Below are 24,521 nucleotides of genomic sequence, written 5' to 3'. Positions count from 1 at the left end.
TTGTAACATTTCAGCTATCATCTATAGAGCACTGGACTTTGAAAAAACAGCAGGAATAAAGTAGTCAGTCATTTATTAAGCAAAATATCAACATTGTAAAATATACAGTATCTTACATTTGTATATAAATATTTATAACCACCATTAATACACAATGTAAAAGCATTGCAAATTTGCATATTTAATATAAAAAGTTCACTTCCTAATTACTATGTTACCTAACCAATATATTACAATTACTATATTATTGGCATCTGTTATCAGAATATTGTATTTCTTTAAAAGGCACTGTGCCAACAATAAAAGTGGAAATGCAGAAAATACACAACATAAAATGTTAACAGGTAAAGATTTTTATAGAGGTTAATTAAATTGCAAGTAGGAATTCTGGCAACTGCTATGAGTACAGCAATGCCCCTGAAATAGGTGAAGCAGAAACAATTGAGCAGTAATCCTTAGTTCAAGACATAACAAAATGCTGACAACAGAATTCTGCTTTTACTAAGGATAACCAAAAATATCTGACTTCAACCAAAAGTAGCCTAATGAAGTACTATAGCAAACCAAGGTGAAGGACTAATACTATCTAAAGTACAGCACTCAATTCAGTATATCTTAGCATACAGCCTAATGCAATAGAGCCATAAATAATATTGCCTATTACAACTTAAAATTAAATAACTAAAAAGATATACAGGCTGAAATTAAAACCATCTACAGCTCTTGCAATATAAAATTCTAGCAACCAAATGCTTATTTACTTGGTTAGGATCACATGTAACAGAAAATGAATTGCCACTTACAAGTAGTTCAGATAATTTTCATGTACACATCCCCTTACATCTCGCATTCAAATTTTTATTGGTAGCAATAAAATCTAAGTCAATATTTCTTGACATAATTTGTGCACATGAAAGTCCTGCAAAGATTAAGGCTTCTCTCGCTGACTAGCAGTTGGGTGCAAACCTCCAGTAAGTTTATCACAGGTGAAATATAAATATCTTCTTTAAAGCAATGTTTACGAACAATAACATTTTATTTGAAGGCACATTTGATAAATTTTGCAAATGTACATATTCTTTGGTCCTGAAATTTCCTACTGAAGTGCATTATTGAGTACTGCAATAATTCATTAGGCTTGATCACCATTAACTTAATTTGAAAACTCAATTTATGAACAGTTATTATTTGGCAGTACACCTGATAAAAATTCACAAAACTCACCCCATACAAATAGTAGTACCAAGTTAGAATATGCTGTACTGTACATATATTTGAATCCACCAAGTGAAATACCCTGGATAAAATATTGCACTAAATTGTAGGTCATTGCCCCTAAACCACACACAATAACTGAGAAGTAATAAATTTTGTACTCTCTTTTAAAAGTAAAATAGAAGGCACTGCAAATCAGTACTTAATTTTGCTGTTGGCAATACACTAAAAAAAATATTCTGGTCCCTAAAATTTATGAATACATACATGATGAAATAAGGTAGTACCTCATCTAACAAAAAGTTTAAAACAAAATTCATAAACAGCTAATGAAAGTCTTTCATATTAAAAATTTGGAAAGTGCCTAATTTACAGCATAATCATAAACTTGAACGTTTTGCAGTTTCAAGATCACATTAGTAATAAAGTCATACCTGATCCAATGAAAACTTATATTCGGCAGGTACTTTACATGTGGGTTAAGTGAGAGGCTCGGAGGCAGTACGTATTTTCTTTCAGGATATGAAAATTTCATACTTTGTTAATGTGTACATTAACAGTCCATCAAAACAAATGTGTACTGTACTTTCATAAACTACAGGTGCCACTGATTTTCAATCTGTGTTGCTAGCTGTAGTTACATGTACAATTGCCCACCAAATGAAGCAACAGTTACTTGATAACTGAAAAGTTAATACATGAATATGTTATTTTCATGTAAAAACATCCCTACCACTTCTAAAATCATCACCAGGTCTGTCAAATAAATTCAAGAATGCTTAGTTTCTCAGAGATGAATTTATTTTGTTGGATTACCTAGATGCTTTGAAGAATAAAGTATGTACGTAGTACTGTATACATATGGTTCTGTAAAATGAAAATGGAAGATTATGTTTCAAACTGAAATGACTGTTGTATATCTAAAGATACTTAACTATTACTTGATTGAAGTGGACAAATGACATGTTTGAAATATAAAAATCTTCAAATGTTTTTGTATTTACCATCCATTTGTTTGAATAAAAATTTCAGTTTAAATTTTTACCCAAACTTCAGTAAGGGTGGCATAAGCTTATTAGTCATTAAAAATTTGTCACCAAAATTAACATACAAAAATATACTATATGTGTAGATAGATATATGGCAGCTCATAAAAAATAAATCATTTACTTCATGGCGCTGGCAAGGATCCTTCCAAGCGAGATGGGGAGGGTGAGTTGTCTGTTTCTGGTACTCTTGAAATAGCTGAACTAACTTGATTTTCCAGTCGAAGACTATATGTAACTTTCTTGGCTGTGAGTCTAAAAAAGAATAAAAAAAGAAAACTTGAATTTATGAAATTATTTTATAAATCTGGGTTTTTTTCTACATATCTTGGAATAACTAAAAGAGTCAGTTTTCTTAAATACCATGCATCTTTTTCATATTCATTCCTTGTGTGTAACTACACACAATGCCATTTGTCTCCAAGAATTTTGGCTTTTTTCCATAAAATGGTACTTATCCAAATTATAACCAATCCATTTTACACAAACAATGGATGTCACAAGTGTGTCATACAGCATATCTTTATGATCACATACTTGAACCAATGTGCATTAAAGTCTTTCAGGGGGCTTGCCTCTGTAATCAGTAAGCTTTTAATTCTCAAGCTGAATGAACTACGTCATAAAACAGAAATTTCATAATCAATCAATCAAATAGGAAAAATTAACAATAGGAAAAAGCCTGGCTCTTCAAGGGCTGGGAAGTTGAGAAGGAAAATTCTAGTATTTGGGATACATCCATAATAATATATAGGGAAAAAAAGGGCATCACATATCTGTTTTAGCCACATAAATCAATTATGTTAATCTTCAATTTTTTACCTTCTAAATTAAAACCTCAATTGCCTGTAACTCCTACACGAGTTGTTCTATATAGATACAACAGGTATGGTACGAGGCCCTTCTACTACAGGCCTTCAAACTAATGGAAAGAATCTTATTACGAGCAGAGCAAAATCTTTCTGGAAATGGGCTCATTTCTGGGGGCCTGGCCCTAATGCTATTCAATTGCCAATATTTTCAAAAGTATTGAAGATAAAAGAAAAATCCTTTTGGCAGATAAAACCTTACATCTTTAAATTGTATCCCATATAAAATTTATTTTCAATTTTAATTTCAAAATATTATAAATTCACATTTAAATTGTTTTAATTACTGCATTAGTCCCTAATGCTATTCAAATGCTAATACATATCTCCGAAAGTGTTGAAGATAAAAGAAAAATTCTTTTTGCAGATATGTAAAACAAAAACTTTCGGAAGATAAAATCTTACATCTTTAAATTTCATAAACTATAAGATTTATTTTCAAAATATCATACATTTCCATTTGAATGATGAGTTAATTATTGCATTATAATTTTCTTCATGGCCTGGCCCTAACACTTTTCAAATGCTAATATGCACCTTCAAAAGTATTGAAGATAAAAGAAAATTTCTTTTGGCATATAAAAACCTTACATCTTTAAATTTCATAAATATAAGATTTATTTTTAAAATATACCATAAATTCTCGGTTAAATGACGTTTCAATTATTGCCTTAGGCCTTGACACTATTCAAATGCTAATATTTCAAAAAGTACTAAAGATAAAAGAAAAATTCTTTCGGCAGATAAAACCTTACATCTTTAAACTTCATCCCATATAAGATTTACATATTTTAAAAACATAAAAATTTACATTTAAATGATGTTTTAATTATTTCACTATAATTTTCACCCCGGCTTGGCTCTAATGCTATCCAAAGTGTTGAAGATAACAGAAAAATTCTTTTGGCAGAGAAAACCCTTAAATCTTTAAATTTCATCTCATATAAGATTTATTTTTAAAATATTGGTCTTATCGGAAATGGGCTCATTTCTGACAGTCCGGCTATCTCCAAAAGTATCGAAGGTGAAAGAAAAATTCTTTCAGCAGATAAAACCTTACATCTTTCAATTTCATCCCATATAAGATTTATTTAAGACTATTTGAAATGCAATTAACAAAAATAATTATGTAGCAGAGAGTTCAGAGATACCTTTTCAAATCTTTGATGGTTTAACTTGAAGCTTTGCAAGTTATCACTTGCCTTTAGGGCATCCTACTGGTTGGAAAAATAATTGCATTGTGAAGCAAACACAAGTTTTTGTTTTTGTCATTACAAAAAGAAAAGTTGCCACATTCTAAAGTTTCAGATATATACAACAAATTCTATTTCATCAATCAAATATGCCTAAGCTTATTGTGAGTAAAATTCTAAGGAAATTATACATAGTTGGAAATGATAGAGCACTACCACTTTGAAGCTATGGTTTTGAATACGAGCTCAATTTGGAACAGCTGATACACTGACATAGTAATATTTCGACCCAGGTTTCAGGTTTTATTTTTGTGACAGACCCAGGTTTCAGGTTTTGTTTTCATGACAATCTAAAAGTGTGGGCCCCAGAACAAACACACAGTGGAGTTTAACTCCTCCCTACTTTATTAGATTGCACTGCACCGTAGTTTAGATTAGGAGGGGTGGGAATCTGCCACCCTAAGCTATGTTAGATAAAATTATATTTTTATAGCCTGACTGGTCTGACCATCACTAACTGGTTTCATTAGATGCACAGCAGCAAATCCTACATCAGATGGGGATTTGAAGCCATTAATATAAATAACAAGACGAACCTTTAAACCTTACATATTTTGTGTTGCTTATGGTATTGATAAGTATATTAATTCTCTCTGTCATAAAAAGTACACTAGAGTATGCAGTCCCCGGCTTATGACAAGTTCGACTAACGACATTCCGAGGTTACAACGCTTTTCAATTATATTTATCAGACATTATTTCCAAGTTTACGACGCATGTCCCAGGGTTACGCAGCCTACAACACTGATCTGGCAGAAGAAATATGACTCCAAAAATGCAAAATAATCAATATTTGATGGTTTTATTATGAAAAATGCAATAAGAATGAAGTTTACATAGTTTTTAATGCACCCAAAGCATTAAAAGTAAGGTTTTCTTAGGATTTGTTTATGATGTTCTGGCTTACGACGATTTTCAGCTTACAACCCATCTCAAGAACGGAACACCCATCGTAACCCGGGGACTGCCTATATAGTTTCATACATTCCACTTAACCCAAGGAAAGGGAGCTCAAGAATTAAAAGGAAATAAAAAGGTTTTTGGTTGGCGAAACACCTGCCTAACCCTTTACTACAATTCACATGGTTACTATGTTACACTAGACAGATAGGTGGTTCACCATCTAAGACTCCAAGGTAAATTCTGAGTACTTCATTACAAATTATATTTAAGTTTTTATTCTGGCAAGACTATATTTTTCAAGAAAGAACAACTTACCTTGAGCAAGAATTATCAAAAACAAGAGTATACACCCCAGGTTGCTTAGTCTGTAATCTCCCTTTTACAGTTGCTCCCTCAGCTGATGCTACGCGAGTTGTAGGAATTAATACTCTTTGTTGAGTGGATGAAGATGTTGCTTCGCTGTCTAACCTTTGGGAATTTTCCATCTGAGGAGGCTGGTGTAGGACAGCAAATGATACACTCTGAAAGTAATAACTTTTATCAATAAACTTGTGAAATTATTTACAACAGAAAGCCTTTCATGAGCTTTCATGGGCATACAGTATTTGAGTTTCTGTTAAGAAGTGACTGCTAACTAAGCTCTAGACAACATGAAATAAGAAAACATTGCCGGATATTTCCTAAATTGAGAATTAAATAATTTTCAAGTCACAGGTTATATCAACTCCCAGTTTAAGAGTGGAGAAGCTGAATCATTAACTTATTTGATTATGATAAGAAGTAAACACAGTATCAAACAAATGGGATAGAATTTGTATTGCAAGCAAAATATCTCTAACATAACATACACTATTAACTGCCAAATTAATAATGAAATAAAGAAAAAGAAGACAAATGCAACCAAACATACAGATAAGTAAAACTAAGAGAGAAATGTCAAAAAGAAGTATGAGAAAGTACCAATAAATACAGGTATGAAAAGTCAGAATAAATCAGAGAAAGAACGCATAAAAAACAGGGGTATGATGTGACATCCTGAGAGGGTTATGTAAATTGAAATATGAAGATAGAATCAGAAAAAAAGAATGGTAGGTGAAATATTTTTGTGAGCTCATGAGTAAGAGATATGAGGGGGATGTTCTGACTGACATACCAGAAGCTAAAGTCCTCAAAGTATTAATGAGTGAATTCAGTAACAAAGGCACTTATGAGAGTGAAATTTCTGGGCTGTGATGGAATCACTGCATGTTTATGAGCAGGTATTAACTGAAAGCAGTGATGAAAGGATATCAGCATGTTGACAAAATATAACACAGGAAAGGATTTCAGCAATGTTGGTACAATATAAGTGTTAAAAGGAGAAAACTGAAAATCTGAAGTTTAGGGTGCCCAGAAAGCCAAGTGATGTGGACATTGTGGGACTGTTGTTCAAAAGTAATTCCTTTAAACTAATAAACAATTTATAGGCTTATAGTACTAGCTTAAAGGATTTGTTCGTACGTGCAAGTGAAAACTAGGCTGATTAAACAACCAGATAAGCACGTAGGGAAAACCAGGGTACATATGAAAAGTAAAAGGCAGAATACGATGTAGTTTATGAAAGGCCAAAAAATTCATGGAGAAAGTGCATATGTACATGAAGTCCTGAACCAGATGCACATTCAAGCTAAATGTAAAACCATACAAAAAGACATTACATATGATATGAACATCACTATTAACAGTTTCACACATACCTTAGGTTCAGATGCAAAATGCCAGTGCAACGTAACACCGGCAGGTAGATCAACAGGTACTAACACACGTGTGCCTGCTCCAACCCATGCCTAGATGAGCAGTAATAAAATGATACTGTCAGCAAGAAAAGATTAGATGGTTAACTTTTAAGAAAAAAATATACATCAAGATTATGAATATGATAACACTGCATACTTGGAAAGGTATACACTGTACCTCAGCATTTGTAGGTGGTGATTCGGCAAGTGACATTGGGGTCAGAATATCTGTAGTAGCTCTAGTTTCAGTTATGGCTTCATTACTCACAGGAGATCCACTACTTGGACTTGATGATAATCTTGAACTTTGCACTTCATCATCAGATATCACAGAAAACTCTTCATCATCTGGCAACTTGGAGCCTATGGGAAATGGGGGGCCTTTCTGGGTAGTGGTTCTTTGATGTGGCTTCTAACCCAGCTCCATTTCCACTGGCTAAAGGATATCCAAAATAGTATCAACAACCCATAGATTACATTAAAATCCTGCCAAAAAAACTTGCTTGCTTGTACAATATAAACATATTTATTTCTTTTATCTTCATTAGAATATTATGCAACACTAAAATGACAACAATATACGTACAGGTAATTTCATGGAAACCTCTGAACTATACAATAACTGCAGAGAATTTTTATCAAATCATGCTGTCAGAAAAAGATAATGGCACACAAATTGTAGCAAAGTAACTGGTGTGAAAATGTTTAAATATATAAAACTATGGGTGAAAAGTCTTACCAACATACAACTGATTGCCAATTGGCAAAAATCCCCTTTTAAAATGCAAATTAATATTATACCTAAACTTATTATTTTCTAGAGTACATATTGTTTCCTGCCTTGATGGCTACAGTAATTTTTGGAAACAACATAAAAACCTAGTTTGCATGTCAAAACATCTGCTGTTCTTGGAATTCCAGGAAGTTACTATTGGTAAAATAATTCAATGGTACCAAGTGTCAATCAGACAAAGCTAAAAGTTACACAGGTACTTGAACCTATCAGTATGGCTGAGCTACTTATGTAGGTGTGTAATGTATGCCCATCCCTCTTCAATGTCTGCCATGTATTGTACATCAAACCTTACTCTTCATCTGAATTACTTATAATTCAAGTACAAAACTTTTTTCTGACAGCTTTCTTTGTTTCCTCCGTTAGTACGTCTTGATGACGACCAGGCACAAAACAAATATTCCAACAATGGTTGAGCAAATGATAAAAAGCATGTATCATTTATGCCATCATCTGCATAAATACAGTAAACCATAAGGCTAATGTCTACCTTTCTAGTATTTTCTATATCACAGCTATCATCATTAGTAATGCTTATATCAGCCAATCCCTCACACTGTGTCAAAAGCTTTATGCAACTTCTCATTTATTTTTTAAGAGATCTACCAGAACTGTAGTTGCTTAGTTTCATAGGAAGACTGCAGAATACACCTTTGCATATTTCATAAATGTTTAAAAAATAAGGAAAAAGGAATTGTTACTTTACCTTCACTGCTTTGAACAGCAGGAGATGCAATTATTGTAGCTAATTCTGCATGTATCGAGAAACAGTCATCACAAACTCTTACACGGCGGCTGTTGAAAACAAGGGAGAATGTTACAAAATTTTGTCTGCAAGACAAGTTTCAAGTACAAAAGGTCCTAAGATACAAGAATACAAAGACTGTACAGCATAAGTGGAATACTCAAGAAATTATGCGGGAATGAAACAAAAGATAATTATAAACTCATCAGTGAAAATAAATATCTGAAAGCACAATTTCTCGAGCTATATAATAGCAGTTGACAACGCATGCAATTTGCAATCTCATCACTAATATACTACAGCTTTATGACAATTATTCACAACACGGTACATGAAATAATTTTTTTTAAATTTACATAGTTCCTGGTGATCATTTTACTGAATTGACTGTTTTGGAATCTTCATATACCAATCTATGTTTGAATGGTGAGAGAGGATTGAAAATTTACCTAGTTCCTGGAGTTAATTTTACTGAACCGACTATTCTGCAATCTCCAATATCCCAATCATTTCCAATAATATTAAAAGTTCACTGTTGTAAGGTGTATAAGACATGAAATGGGATCACCCAAAATTTACCATTTAATGAAATCTATATTATTGTTTTCTTCATATTTCTAAAAATTTCCTTATATAAATTCTTGGTTACAGTGAACAATATATTTACTAACCTGTTATCATAGCAATTGATGATTGTAATATTTTCTTTCAAATCAATGTTTTTAGTTGCCTGTACTTTATCTCTTATATGCAGTCAGAAACTTGACAGCCATACAAACTAAGAAACTTTGATGAAATCAATTGATTTGCATAAATTTTAGATTTGGGAACTTCCAACTGCCCATATTTTTACAGACAAATTTTTGTGTCACTCTCATACCATTTCATAGAGTTGTGATTATCTTTTGTTACTGAAAATACTCTCCACCTCTATAAAAACAAGAAAATTACTGGCTTTCTTTATTCAATGAAGCATTATGTTGAAACTTCTCTAGAGCATTTGCAATCACCATTCCCAATTCTATTGCAATCAATATGACTGAAACTATATAGTATTTTAGATAAAAAGTAAACAAAACTAGGTTTAAACACCTTGAGGCTGCAGTGTTGATCCAATTATCAGAACAACCTGTGCAAAAGATGCGTCCACATGTACGACAGTGATGTCGTCGACGTGTTAGTGAAAATGGTACATTACAACACATGCACGCTTGTGTACTTTTGTTATCCATCCAGGCTCCACTTGCAGCTGTGGCTGCCCCTTCTAAGCGGACATTTGCTTGCCAAAGGGCATCCTTTTCTCTGTAGTGATTGACACACAAAAAAAAAGAAAAAAAAGGGGGAGGGATGATGTTAATTCACACATAACAACTGGTTATAAAAAGATACAATAATTAGTAAATTTAAGTCAGACTGATCTCTAAGATTATTGTGGGCTTCAGAGTACTCACACATGATGCATAAAATTATTAAACACACTATTATTTGCTTAGTACACAGAGAATTACAATATACATACTGTACATGGCTATGCTATTCAGCTTTGTGCACTACTTATAACAAAATATTACACCAATTTTTAATGACAAATAGTTCTTTTATATTTGGGGATAAGGCTCCCAGTATCTGTGATTCTTCAAACTGCATAACACAATATACCTGTGTTATGCAATTAGGCTGTATGTTTATCTCTACAAAAGCTACCAAAGGTCTTCCATATTCAATAGCTTGTTTGAAATTAAGAAAATATCTTTTAAAACATGAAAATTAAATATTTAACGCAATAATCCTTCAAAAATAAATCCCAAAAACACATATTGTTAGTTGTGAGCAACAATGAACCTCTAAGCAGCCAGGTAATTTTACCCATCCTACAATAGTACTGTATAGTATTTGCTGGTACAGTATGTAGGAATTTTTCTTTAATGGTCAAGGAAATTCAAGATGAAGGTCAAATGCACAAGTTGAAACTATGTACAGGCAGTCCCTGGGTTATGACGGTCTCGGCTTACGATGTTCCGAGGTTACGACGCTTTTCAATTATATTCATCAGAAATTATTTCCAGGGTTACGACGCATGTTCCAGGGTTACAACGCATGTTCCAGAGTTACGACGCCTACAAATGCTGATCTGGCAGATGAAATATGACACCAAAAAGGTAAAATAATTAATATTTAAAGATTTTTTTAATGAAAAATGCAATAAAAATGCAGTTTACATAGTTTTGAATGCACCTATAGCATTAAAAGTAATGTTTTCTTAGGATTTTTGACAATGTTCCGGCTTACGACGATTTTCGGCTTACGACGCGTCTCAAGAACGGAACCCCCGTCGTAACCCGGGGACTGCCTGTATTGGCTTTCAGCAGCTGGTTCCAGTTACAAATAACATATCCCACCATTAGAAATCAACACAAACTACTGTGGTTCTTATCAAAATTATATTTGACAGATATAAAAGCCATGAAATGAAATGTACTGTATTACTTTACAATCAGGAACACAACATGTTCCATAACATGAATATGATAAAAAATCAATTAAAATCAAATATAAAATAAAATCAAACACATGTAAATTCAGTTTCAGGAGAAACATTTTTTTTATCAGCTATCATTATTAGTAATTACTGTACTTCATATTTGTCAGTTTGATTTTCTATAGTCTTAATTATGTAACATGCAGCTAGTACCAACAGTTTTAAATTGTAACCACTGTGTCAGTCAATATGACCCTACTGCAAAGAGACAATCCATGCCTGCTGTCTTTGCTTTGTAAAATGACCGAATCATAAGGGTTTTATAAAATACCTATCTATTATACACAAACTTCAACATTTGTACAACTTCACCATTATGTATCTATCACAGTGTATCTAAAGAGCATTGCATTTCATAGTCTTTCATCAGTTTTCCTATTTTCCTCTGTTCCTCTATCAGCCTGCCTTTAACTTCAATGTTATTGAATGTTCACTGTCTGCATTCAAGTGTATGGCATATGTATACCCTATTGCTATATTTTATACTTTATTTGTATTGGCATGAACTCCAATCATCATAAATTTCTTGAATTTTCTCCAAGTACAGTACAGTACTAACTTTGCAGTGACAAATAATTGTTAAGAACCTACTAACTGTATTATAATTACTCTGATATACAATGGACCCCATATTCGCGTTCTCTGGATTTGGACTCACGCATTTGCAGATTTCTCTCTGGAGCATTTCTCCCATTATTCATGGAAAATTTACCTATTGGTGGTATTTTTCTATGACAAATAGTATCCACAAACTCCTGTTCTTTTATAAATTTTATCATAAAATGCACTTTTAGTGATAAAACTATTAAAAAACCAGGTATAAAAATTTTTAGTGGGTTTTTCTTGAGTTTTAACTAACAAAATAGGAGGTTTCAAGCATTTCTATAGGGGTTCCAACTATGCGTGGGTTCTAAGTATTCGCGGAAATCTGGTACGCATCCCCCACGAATATGGGGGGTCCACTGTAATTCCACTAAGTAAATACATAAGGGATCTTAATGCAACTGAACAATGGTGTAAGTAACTTGCATAACATTTCCTACAATGTAAGTACGTGTATAGGAATATGATAACACAGCACTGACACCTACAAATTAAAATAAAACTTACAAAAACTATCAAAACTAGATATGCAACAAACATCTAACCTTAATAACTGTATAATTTTTTCTCGAAGACTAAGGTTATCTTCATTTAACTGGTTTGTCACTTCTTCATTTGACCCAAGCTTCAACTTCGTTTCTGAGAGAGCAAGTTTTGCACTCTTAAGAGCAACTTCTGCCTACAAAATAAAAGGAAAATTTCAATATCTAAGATCAGTCTCATTAGCTTTAAAATATAAAACAGTAATATACAAAATTTTATGATGATATTGTCTCTCATATACAAAAATACATATTAGGCCATTTGTACAACAAAAGCAAAAATAGATTTGTGCTTTATAAGGATACAAATAATTAAAATCCAAGGAAACACAAGGATGCTATTTCTTATGGGAACCAAGAGGGTACAATTTACTTACCTCCTGCAGGTGTTTATTCAGTCCAGAACATTCTCGATCACGATCTGCCAAAATTCTGTTGAGCTTTTCAACCTGAGTTGCCAGCTGGTCTTTTTCATTATGCAACATCTCTTTCTGTGAGGCTGTTTGTAATTGGAGCTGCATCAGGGAAGCTTTTTGTTCTGCAATTTGTGACTGTGCAGCTTCCAAGGCTTCTGATTTTTCTTCATTATCCTTAAAAAAACCATTATTCTATGAAATATAACTCATTTTTACAGTAACTTCAACTGCACTACAATAAAGACACTTATACATTATATAATATGACAAATTTTAAATAAATTTGTATTTTTCATAGCTCTTCAGTCTTAACAATAAGATAAATCTTAGCGTGCCAGCTGGAAACCAGACAGAAAATACTACCACTATTTTTGGAGTGAAATATGTCCAACCCATAGAAAACGCTTTATAAATTCAAGAATTAAAGTACAAAATATAGCTGACTGACCTTCCGTGCTGCATCACGTTCCATGCTATGAGAGGATACCTGGAAGCGGAGGTCAGTAATTTGCTGCTGCAGGGAAAGAACCTCCTCTTTCAATTCTTTGTACTCACAATTGAGCTGTTTGTGGAGTTCGCTGAATTCGTTAGCCTGTAAAAATTAAAATACAATAAAAGTAAATATTTTCCTTGTGCTGTACAGGTCTTACATGTACTAAATACTTTACTTATTTTGGTACTAAATGAGACCTCCCAACTCTACTTTTGAAAAATTCAGCAAGGAACTCCTTCACATACCTGAAAAAATGTGGTTTTCCTGTATTTTATATGTATATAGTACTCTTTTACATGATAAAAAAATTTCGAGTTTTCATCACAACTACCTAAATATAATGGAAATGGAATAAGGATGGTATGTACTGTACTATTAGTCATCTGAACTAGAATCCCTAGATCAGTTATAGACACAACTTTTCCTTTGCCTTTTTTCCAAACTATTAGGGGTCAACCATTGTGATGCATTGTCTGAAAGGTCCCAGTCCACTGCATATTCACGCCTAGTCCAATTTCTAAATCTTATTCTAACTACTGTATATTAAATTACCTAAATAAATGCTTTCAAGATTCTTTTTCCTCTCCCTGGTTCTTTCCATACAATATTGACTAGGTGAATCTATATCTGTATAAAACGTTCTCAAACCAAAAAAAATTTGATCCTTTTATATAATACAGTAGAGATTCTACATCTGGTTGTGTGAACATTTATTCTTACATTTTTACTGTTCATACGCGAACAAACCTTCGGTCTTAACAATAGGATAATTTCTAGCGCCTAGCTGGAAATTAACCTAATACGTATTGTTAAGACCTCAGGTTTGTAGCTATGAAAAATACAAATTGTCTTAGAAAATTTGTCATTTTATCTGCATTTTCCCAATCATTTCCCAAACGTCCCCTAAAAGCTTTCACTCTTTCCCTAAAATCTGCTTCTGTTCCAACTACAATAGAGTATAATTATTATTCTTGTCCCTAGATTTTTAAAGCTAGTGAACCATTTTAGTTGTTGATCATGGCTGCATTACAATCTGCCCCAGTTTAGGTATGTTTACTACCACTATCACTTTTGTTTCATTTACATTACATCCACCTTGAATCCTCCCTTTTCCAGACTTCTGGTATGCTGCACCTAAACTTGCCTTTGAAGTATTCTGACATTAAAGTGATCAAGCTAACTCAGTACCTGAATTCATTCAGCTATTTGATTTACTCACTTCACTCTTCCGTTTGATGTAAGTTTTGCAATACATCAGTTAAGATGGTTCTGCTTGTATGCATTTTTCCCAAAAGTGAGTAGTACAGTATTAATATTCTTACTCCTTTATTTATGGATTCCATAGATTTAATATTTCATCTCATATGCTAACAAGGGTCATGTGAAAATCTATGTAAAATTATAACAATTCAATATTAAATTATTAATTTACTGCAAACACAAATGTTCTTCATACAAAAACTGCTTTTTCCATTTTGTCTAAACCTTTGGCTGTAAGATTCACAAAATCTCCATGTGAACTACATCGGATAAAGAAACACCACCTAACACAGTTTACCTTTACTGTAAATTTGACAATTTAGTACATCTCAGCCATCAGCATTTAGTAAACAAACTTCTGCCAAATAAAGTGGTCTGCATACAATTTGGATGCATTACGACCACACCACGAAAATAAATGGCTTAAAAATCATTAATGAAGGGAATCAATTAATATACATGGGTGCAAATATAGTATATGTAATTGCCTTCATCAATTAAAATATCATCTGATAGTTTGAATAATCCCATCCTTTACAGCATATATGTAAATTAAACCACATACTACTATATCAAAAATTAAAAATATGAATATTAAGAAACAATGGGAAAGTAACAAACTAGAAATAAAATTAGGTTCTCACCTGTTTTTTAGCTAGTGTGAGCTGATCAACGTTATCTTTGGCTGAAGCTTTAGAAGCTGTCAGTTCCTTTTCCAGCTGCAAAATAGAACAGGACAATCACTGAGCTATACCTAACCATACACGGCTTTTGTCATGATACTGATGTACTGTATACGTATTACGTACTGTACATGAAAAAATATCATGCAATCAGCCATGCAATAATTAGCAAGTAAAATGAAAAGTAAGAATTTTTGAGATATGAAATTTGTTTTATTTAGAATCTCTTGAAACCTGTGAGTATCAGTATCAACAAGGATGGCAGAAAAACTGTTCCACACTTTACGAAAGGAATGAAATAGAGCTGATGAAGATGCTCTGCAATGTAACCCCTAATTCTCACAGGGGGGCAAGTACTATGGAAGTTTATAGACATTCCTACTTATATAAAGGTTACCCTGTCAAAAAGGGTAACCTCTGCCAACCATCTGAATAATAATGAAACCCCTACTTGGAGTGACATTGTCTCTACGATAAACATCCCAAGGAGGCTACAGACATCCGGATAGAATGCAGCATTCCATCAATGGTAGAACAAAAGATCTGAAGCATGTAACACTAAAATAATTTTGTGGATATAAGAAGTCTTATAAACAATACAGTACATATCTAGTTTTCCGGCAGTAAAAGATAATGTTTTCAAGAGCTGTGATAAAGAAAGCTTTGACCTGCATTCAACAATAAGCACTGTCAAATATTCATAATTATTACAAGTAGTAATGTTATCTATACAAGGTGAATCTTGAAGCTGGAGCACTATATGAAACTAACTAATCAATAAATCCTTGGTTTTGCTGTAATTTAGCCTCATGTACCACTGACTACACCATTTATTGTTCCTTTCCAGATCTCAGTTTTGGCTACCAGCAACTTCACTACCCATTTAGGGAGTAAATATGAACATGACACCTTCAAGGCAAAAAACTATACAACCACTATATTTACAGTTAGCTCCTGCAAAGAGTTTGTACTATGATTAGAAAGACTTAAGCATGCAGCATCAATTAGCTTATTACTGTCACAACTGTGACATTTCTATGGAGAGCCATTAAGACAATGCTAATCAACATTTCCTTAAAAACACATGAATAGGGCCAGAGGGACACTGCAAAATTTTTTTTACATATAACTTCACTCAAGCAATTAAAAAACTTTGCTGATTTACAAAATATTACATTACACATAAATGCCATTCTAAAATAGTAACAAACTTCCTGACTGATGTATCAAAAGAAAATTACAGTAATCCAAGCAATACCTGTTTAACCCTGTCATTAGCAATCAGCAGAAGGTTTCCTCTCTCCTCAAACTTCTCCTTGAGACTTCCCAGGTCATCTTGGAGCGTTTCATATTCTTTTTCCTTCTGACTAAGGGAAGCAACCTTTTGGTTATACCTCTCCTCAGCCTCTTGTATCTGAAATGAGCCAAATAACATACATTATAACAAGGAGTCATTTAAAACAAAGGGCTTTTCATACAATCCTAAAAAAAATGGCTAACTCTGGGTAAGGTAACCATCATACTAATCAAACACCAAAGTTTTATTAAGACAATAGCTGTCTCTACTTGATCATTATATTCTTATGTAGACAACATAACAATTGCATTGCATCAAAAGCTTCCAAAATTGTTAAGAAATATTAAAAATAACAATAAATTTCTAATGAAATGAAGATTTCTTCTTCCAAAATTATCAAAATGCATAAATCCATGCATTTTATCCTTACAAATTCAATGTAATTGTCTGATACTTGCAATGTAACTATGATCAACATCTTCCTTAGTTATTAATGGTATTCAATTCTTAAGCAAGGTCCTCTGTAACCTTTGGTAAAAAAAACTGTCAAGAAAATACAGTATTTACCTATCGAATTATGATGTGAAAGCATAAAATTTACAACATCACTCTGGGATGTATAAATAAAGAAATTTAAGGGCCAAGGTCTATTTCAGGATAAAATCTATCATTGACCACTGCTAAAAGTCATCATTAAAATTTAGAATTCACATACATACTGTTCTGTCAAATTAGTACCGCTATGACTAGACTACTTATATATAAGAAATTGCTACCTACACATACAACATGATGATGACAATCATGATAATAATAATACTAATGACTATTCTAAAGTACTTACTCTTCATAGAAAAGTGGCAATAAAGTCAAGGAACATGCAACAAAATAAACAATGATCTGATCATAATAAGCATAGAAATTGTCAGTAGCAAAGAAAATTTGTAATGATCATTACTGTCATCAGTCCATAATTAACAATTATTAGATAGAGCAGTGGTTAGTTGTGCCTTTTTGCTTTTTCTTCATCCGTTGTCAAGACTTCTTTGAGTTATATTTCACTGATTGGGCACAAAATTCATAAGGTAATTTTGTGCCCAATCAGTGAAATATAACTCAAAGAAGTCTTGACAACGGATGAAGAAGAGGCAAAAAGGCACAACTAACCAGTCAAGTTCCCATCCCAACCTCCATATTTATTCTCTCTTCGTGACGACTAACAGACCTAAACAGCACTGACAGTAGAGTTTGAGACTGCCATCACATGAAAATGCATAACACAAAAAATACATTGTAAGGCAAAAAAAGAAAAAAAAAAGGCAATGAGTACAAATCATTGACAACCTCTGTCATAAGTACCAAGGGTAAAAACTGCTACCAAAGTAGTTACATTATTGTACATCACGAAGGTAAAACAACCTCCTCAAAAGCCACACTTAAAACCAACCTGGCTTTTCATAGTAATATCCCATTCCTATTTCAGGGAATGTAGTACAAACTTCCTTTGATATAAACAGAGGGCGGTGAAGAATTTTTTACTTCATATACACAGGCAAGGAATAATAGCAATGATTATAATAAATCTTTGTGTTATTTAACATACAGGCATCCATGAATAGGTGGTTAAATAGTTACAATGCTATTTTCATTTGAGCACTGCAATCTTAGGTGAATGAAGGTCATCCTTAAATTATTAAAAATAAGGTACTGAACTTGTAAGTATCAACAATTCAACCACACAAAAATAACAGGTAAAATACAATAGTATTATTGGTAAATATCACTTGGACCACACAAAGCTACTGTTATATATAGCTATTACATATAGTATACGTATGGGATTTTAAGATATGAAGTGACTCCATTCATGCATAAAAATTAAATAACTAATTTTATAACATACCTAAAAACTGTTTTACTTGCATGGATAGATTTTGCTAATAAACATATATAAAACTCACTTCTGACCGACGCAATATTCACTAAGCTCCATAATGTGATTGCCTATACAGTGCACCAACTTTAGCAGCAAAGCTCTGACATTTATTTCAAGAAATACACACAAATATTGGAATTTAAGAGGTGACTAAATGAACCTAGAAACAAATTTGAAATTATAATCACCCATTAATATCTGGCTCAAATAAGACAATCACCAATACTGTATCCTGATACACTTCCCTAAGTGTTTATAAAACAGTATATTATCTAGGGCAGTGCAGTATCCGTGAAAACAAACATGTTCTTCTTGCATATTGAGCAAAAAATCCTCAAACCAAATATTTCACATATCACACTTACAAAACAAAGAATCCAAAGTACTATATAAATAAGCTTCCAAACCATCATTTAGTTATCGCTGTCTTTTGCAATGTGACACCGTTTACAAATTTACAGTACTAATGTCTATAGTACAAAGTACAACTACAACCTAAAATAAATCTCTCCATGCTTAAACAAAGTAAAAGACAAACTTCATATCTGTGCTTAGTGTGTTAATTCAATGATACAACAATACAGACAAAACATATATGACACTCATGAGTTTAAAATGCTTTACCTTCCCATTCCGTTCTAGGCTGAGTTCATCAACACATTTGCCAAGATGTTCTAGTTTCTCCTCTAGCTGTTGCCTTATCATTCGCTCTGTCTCTATACTTGCTGTCAGATGAGCTTCTGAGTGCAGCTTTTCTTCCTGTAGCAATTGGCATTTTTCTTCCAACTTCTGATTATCTCTTCGAAGGATTTCAATCTTCCTTGGTAAAAAGTTAATGAGTCCTCTACACAAATCATCCTCTACTTCAACTACTTGCTCTTGTTCCTCTGGACCAAGATTGGAATTATCTTCCACACTATTTCCTCCAAGGTTAGTAGTTGAGGCCTCTTCTTCTGAAAGAACACCAGGAGCTCCAGATGCAGAGCCCGTGTCAGCCTCACTGACGTATGCTGTATCATAACTCTCTGGTTCTGGGCTCATGACTTCTGTTTGGAATGGAAGAAAAGGTTCTTCATCATCGTCATCATCCTCATCATCATCGTAATCGTCTTCATCTTCATATTCATCTTCATCCTCACTTGAGCCATAGTGTTGATGAAGTGCTGTCAGCCTTGAAGCTAATGTTAATGATCTTGAAGTAGATGCCATGAGCTTCTGATATAAGTGACTACACTGATCTTCAAGATCTCGTAGACGAGATGCATGCAGGTCTTCGCCTTCCATTGCAGCTACCAAAGATGTTGATGTTTCATCATCAGCTTCAACAACACCATACTCGATGGCCATATCAAGAAGAAGATCAACTGGAGGTTCAAAATCATCTGATGTATTCTTATTCCTCTCCAAAGCTACTGCTCCCTCATAAAGATCTTGTTCTCCAGCTCTCCCTCCATTTTCTGCAACACGCCTCCGTTCATCAAGTTCCTCTCTGATACTATTCCATTCCTCTTCACTCTTTGAGTTCATCTGCCGTATCTTATGCCACTGTTCTCTGGAGTTTTCCAGTTCCTCTCTGAGACGATGAAGTAGTTCTCTTTTTCCCTTCAACTCATAACGTAAAATTGACTCTGATGTGTGAAGCTGAGCATGTTGTTCTTTAGCATCTGATATGAGCATCCATGTGGAGTGCAAGGCATCTGAAACACTTATCAGTCGGCTTTCCTGAGTGGCAACACGTCTCTGTAGCTCTACATTTAGAACGTTGAGTCTCTCAATTTCCGTTACCAGAGACTTCTTTTCCAAGATAAGCTCTTTCAATTTAATATATGTTTTACTCAGACTATTAGCCATCTCCTTGAAGTCTTCCCCAGTGGGCAAATTATTGGTAACACTGCTAGAGACTTCAGGAGGGTTAACCACATTAACTTTTGTTTTTTCTGTTAATTCAATATCTTCAAATAATTTGGTTAGGGCACTAAGCTGCTTAGACATTTTCTGATTATCAGTGAAATACGTGTCCAATTGGTCTTTCAATCCATGGATAATAATTTCTTGGTCATCAATGACAGTTTCATATTCTCTAACACGTTTCCTAAGTTCAGTGCACATTTTCTCTGCCAAATCTAATTTTCCATTTAAGAATGAGATTTCTGCTAAAAGTTTTGGAACATCCTTCATCCTCGTGACCCAAAAGCGATATTCATTTTGAAAATCAGATCCCTGAGGTGGGTTTTCTTTCAACAGGTTCAGTAAATCTGCCTCATGAGCAGAGTCTTCACTACGGCTACTCTCAGTTTCACTCTCACTGAGGCGCGTTTTGCGCTCAAACCAATTGGCACTCACCTTGTGTATATTTGTCCTCATTGTGGCCTTCTCCTTTTCTGCTTTACGGCACTGTTCCTGGAAAAAGGGAAAAGTGAGTACCTTAATCATAGACAGCAAAGTACAAGAAACAAATACAATGATTCACTACAAACCCATAACTTATGATTATAGTCTTTTTGTGCCAATGAAATCTTCCTAAATTTTTCAGTTCCTCTTATAAAGAAAAGAAACAAACCAGCAGTCAACACATAATACAGTATATGTCTTCCATCAATGAACCTCCCAGCTTTGAAAGCAACACTTCTCTAAGGAGTTTCTGGTCATTGATAATGGGCAGGAGTGGACCTTGGGGGCTGACAAGCACCCCTTTTGTTTATGAGATGCTCCCAAGAGAATAGTCTCCCTCCCTTAATAGAACATTGTTTCTTGGTTTACAAAAAGATGCAGCTCTGGATTAATTTTCCAACTTTGCTTCTAATCACAAATCGAAATGTTAGACTTCATGGCTCTGGTTATTCTGAGGAAATAATGAATGAGATGATTGATAAGTTTAATACTACAAACACAAGGACAATGTAAGGAATCTGGAACCTCCACTCCTAGTCACACATGTATAATTACCACTAACACACTACAAGACATACTAATAGTTAGGGTAATAATATTTTTGGACAGCCTAAACAAATATATCCTTGACAAACATAGCTCAAATTTCTTTGGTTTTACAGATGATTTTGTGAACTTACTCCATGGTACCAGGTCATTACTAAGTGCCAAAATATGTATATTGCAAAACTTTTCAATGTACATATTTTTCTCCTCTGAAGTACATTCACATAAAAAAAAACTTATCTGTCATAGTTTTGGGATACTTCAAATGACATATTTTTTTACCTTTTTTCAAAATTCATATTTAAATGAAAATAAAATTTCCCCAGAAATGATAGACTGAAATACTTTCATTTTATATAACATATCTATTGAAGCTGGACATGGCATTTGGAAAAATTATTTGGGCTGCACCTTTTTTTTGAAAAAACTAAACAACAAATAAGGTATTTTGTGAATACATTGCATGAACTTGATAAGTCAAATATTTTGGTTCTATATTTGTATTTATTAAGCTCTGATTAAAAAATATCATATATAACTTTGAGGTGCATACCTTCACCCATCAGTTATATAATAATTGGTTCTTATATAATATTGGTTCTTATGGGGTCAGCAACCCCTTAATTCCTATTATATTTTGCTTTATATTCTCATACCTCTCTAAACCTACCATTAAGATATACTCCTACTCTGCAGTGTTAAAGCTCTATTATATACAGATCAACCCTTATAACCATTATGCATATCTTTTAAAAACTTAATATTTTAACAAGACATTCTTTTATAATTTTGAGTGAATTGGTAATGGAGATTAAGGATCCTTATGAGATTGCCAGGGATGCAGGGACAATACAAAACTGATGCTGGTATTTGCTCTGAACTTGTATTTTCTCAAAAGGCAAACCACCGAGGTTTTAGTTATACGTAATGTTATTTTTTTACATATACAATGAATATTCACTGCATAAACCTACTGTTTAAGACTGCTCAACCTAAATGATGCAGCTTTAAAGCAAACAGCTGAGCTGGTTCTAAATTTACTAAATGCAGCAATTATAAAACATCTAATGATTTTTACTCTTATTCTATTTATACATGGCAGTACATAATTCTTTTTTATGCTTCTGTATTTCCTGATTCCAACATTTCTACACTTTATAAAGGGCAGGTCTTATCACTTCCTTTAGAGCTAGTAATTAAATCCTTTGTTATTATCAATCTCAGTCTTTTTTTATTTTAATGGTTGTCTGGGAGTGATTAGAACATTTATTTCATGACTGCATGGTCTGTAAAAAAATTAACATATACTGTACTTAAAAAACTGAAAACCACTATAATGAATTCTCTTAAGTTACTCAACCATTCTTCATGTCTCCTATTTTGCAGTTTATGTGGCTTTTCACAAGACCTTCACAAATTTCATCAATAATATTTAATCATAATCATTATCATTCTTTATATTTTGCACATCTGGTGTAGCTTCTGTCAAAGTCCTAATCTATGCCCTTCATCTGAGCAGGATTCTACGGTATCCATGCTCACTACTTCTCAAACTAACTACTTCTCTCCCTTTCTTATGGAATGCCTATTCCATTTCAGTCTTTGAAATCTCAATCTATTTTCCAGTTTCTGAATGGCACATTCCTCTGCTACTTTCTCATTTGCAATACAATCTATGAAATGAACCTCAGCATTTAAGAAAGCCAAAATAGACCAATTCTTAAAAATGGGTTATGTACTCTTTTACTCTCAGTACTAGCTCCCTTTCCCAGCTACACGAGTTTGGCATCTGGGCTGATTCTGTCACCAGTATAGCAAAAATCAATTACTATTTTGTATTTCTGCCATCTTTCCAAACCTGCTGTATTCTGCATACAATACATGAGACATATTAAATCAGTGCTACAATACAGTATTAAATTAACATGTTACAAGATATAATGCAACGAAGGTTAAAAATAATTGTCAAACACATCAGTCAGGGGTGGACAACATTCAATCATACAGCATTTAAATTGGCAGATAAGACAAAATATTGTACCTTAATTTATACTTCATAAAATATGTGATGAATATCATTTAAAGAAGAAATCAAACACCTCAAGAAATAACACAGAACACATGTGATAAAAATAAGACCAAATATTTAAGATAACTTCACAAAAGGGTAAAATATTTTTTGAAAAGTGTAATAAATGCCATGTTTCCTACCTGTAACTCTTCATACATCTTCTGAAGATTTTCTAATTTCTGACGATAATATTCTACACTCTCAGTACTTCCTGCTTGATTACAGACCTCTGAAGACTGCTGCAAATCTACATCAACTTTTCTGATGCATTCATCTGATTCTCTGTCCGTTTCAATTGTACATACTTCCATTGGCACTTCAACTGCTTCACTATTTGAGGCTGCCTTTAAACCTGATTCTAAAGTACTTATTTGGCACTTATATTCACTCTCCTTTCTCTCAAAGTCTTCCACTTGTTTCTCTAGGATCTTAATTTGATCTTCTAGTCTCTGGTGTAAATTCTGCAACTCAGTACATTTGTTCTGACTAACTTTAAGCTCCTCCCTCAAATGCTCACACTTGGTGCAAGCAACAGGTGATTCTTGACAGCAATCCCTGGAATCCTCTGTCTCTGACGATTCTGACTTTTCTTTTTCTGAGGTAAAATCTTCTGAAGTTCCTGGAGTATCTTGTTGTACCTGGGATGGTAAAAATGAGGAGAACAAGTTGAAAAATCTTCAAATATGGTATACTGGGAGGGGGAAAATCAGTGTACTACAATGATTCGTAAACAAACAGAAACAAAAACAATTTTCAGACTTGATTGCATATTTCATAAACTGCTTCATAACTTGAAAATTTGCAAATCTGAATAGACAATGAATTACCCATGGCAAAAATGCATATTCATATGACCAAAATGAAAAAGATGTTCTCACTTGTGCAGGTGAACGTAACAAAAATCCCTGTGCATTATTTCCTCCTTGAGTGTTGTCTGACAACACTCATCATATCAGTTACAAAAAGAATAAGAACTCCCTAATGTTCAAAGAGATTCCTGTGACACTACAGTCCTATTTAAAATATAAATATCCCTAAAAACAGACAACAAACTAGCTTACTATGTCTCAATTAATATGTTTTAATGTAACTCTAAAGAACCATGCTAACAGGTGAGAGAAGCTTGAAGACAAAGGGTGAAAATA

At 33.4% G+C, this 24,521-nt stretch overlaps 2 protein-coding genes across 6 annotated transcripts in view; both read right to left on the bottom strand.

Moving 5' to 3' along the window:
- Nucleotides 1-56: 56 nt before the first annotated feature.
- LOC135216103 (FYVE and coiled-coil domain-containing protein 1-like) lies at nt 57-7,405 on the bottom strand. The gene is made up of 5 exons (XM_064251141.1): nt 7,240-7,405; nt 7,023-7,112; nt 5,602-5,807; nt 2,386-2,516; nt 57-1,898 (listed from the first exon to the last, which is right to left on the bottom strand). Exons 1-4 carry the CDS (start codon nt 7,273-7,275, stop codon nt 2,387-2,389), a joined length of 462 nt encoding a protein of 153 aa, XP_064107211.1. The 5' UTR covers nt 7,276-7,405; the 3' UTR covers nt 57-1,898; nt 2,386.
- The window catches only part of LOC135216098 (FYVE and coiled-coil domain-containing protein 1-like), a 78,596-nt gene continuing 61,433 nt past the window's right edge, over nt 7,359-24,521 (bottom strand). For 3 of the 5 annotated variants that reach the window (XM_064251126.1, XM_064251129.1, XM_064251130.1), the window contains 10 exons: nt 23,517-24,014; nt 18,993-20,768; nt 16,394-16,549; nt 15,097-15,171; nt 13,148-13,291; nt 12,661-12,873; nt 12,287-12,420; nt 9,692-9,901; nt 8,561-8,649; nt 7,359-7,497 (listed from right to left, as the gene is read on the bottom strand). In XM_064251126.1, coding sequence (XP_064107196.1) covers nt 7,406-7,497; nt 8,561-8,649; nt 9,692-9,901; nt 12,287-12,420; nt 12,661-12,873; nt 13,148-13,291; nt 15,097-15,171; nt 16,394-16,549; nt 18,993-20,768; nt 23,517-24,014 — 3,387 coding nt within the window. In that variant the 3' untranslated portion in view covers nt 7,359-7,405. The remainder of the gene's footprint in view (nt 7,498-8,560; nt 8,650-9,691; nt 9,902-12,286; nt 12,421-12,660; nt 12,874-13,147; nt 13,292-15,096; nt 15,172-16,393; nt 16,550-18,992; nt 20,769-23,516; nt 24,015-24,521) is intronic. The other 2 variants (XM_064251127.1, XM_064251128.1) reach the window with 2 other exon arrangements.

The sequence above is a fragment of the Macrobrachium nipponense genome, chromosome 6 (genome assembly GCF_015104395.2).
Source record: "Macrobrachium nipponense isolate FS-2020 chromosome 6, ASM1510439v2, whole genome shotgun sequence".
NCBI classification, from domain to species: Eukaryota; Metazoa; Arthropoda; class Malacostraca; order Decapoda; family Palaemonidae; genus Macrobrachium; species Macrobrachium nipponense.
The sequence above is the reverse complement of the archived record's forward strand: the minus strand, read 5'-3'. Positions and strand labels throughout refer to the sequence as shown.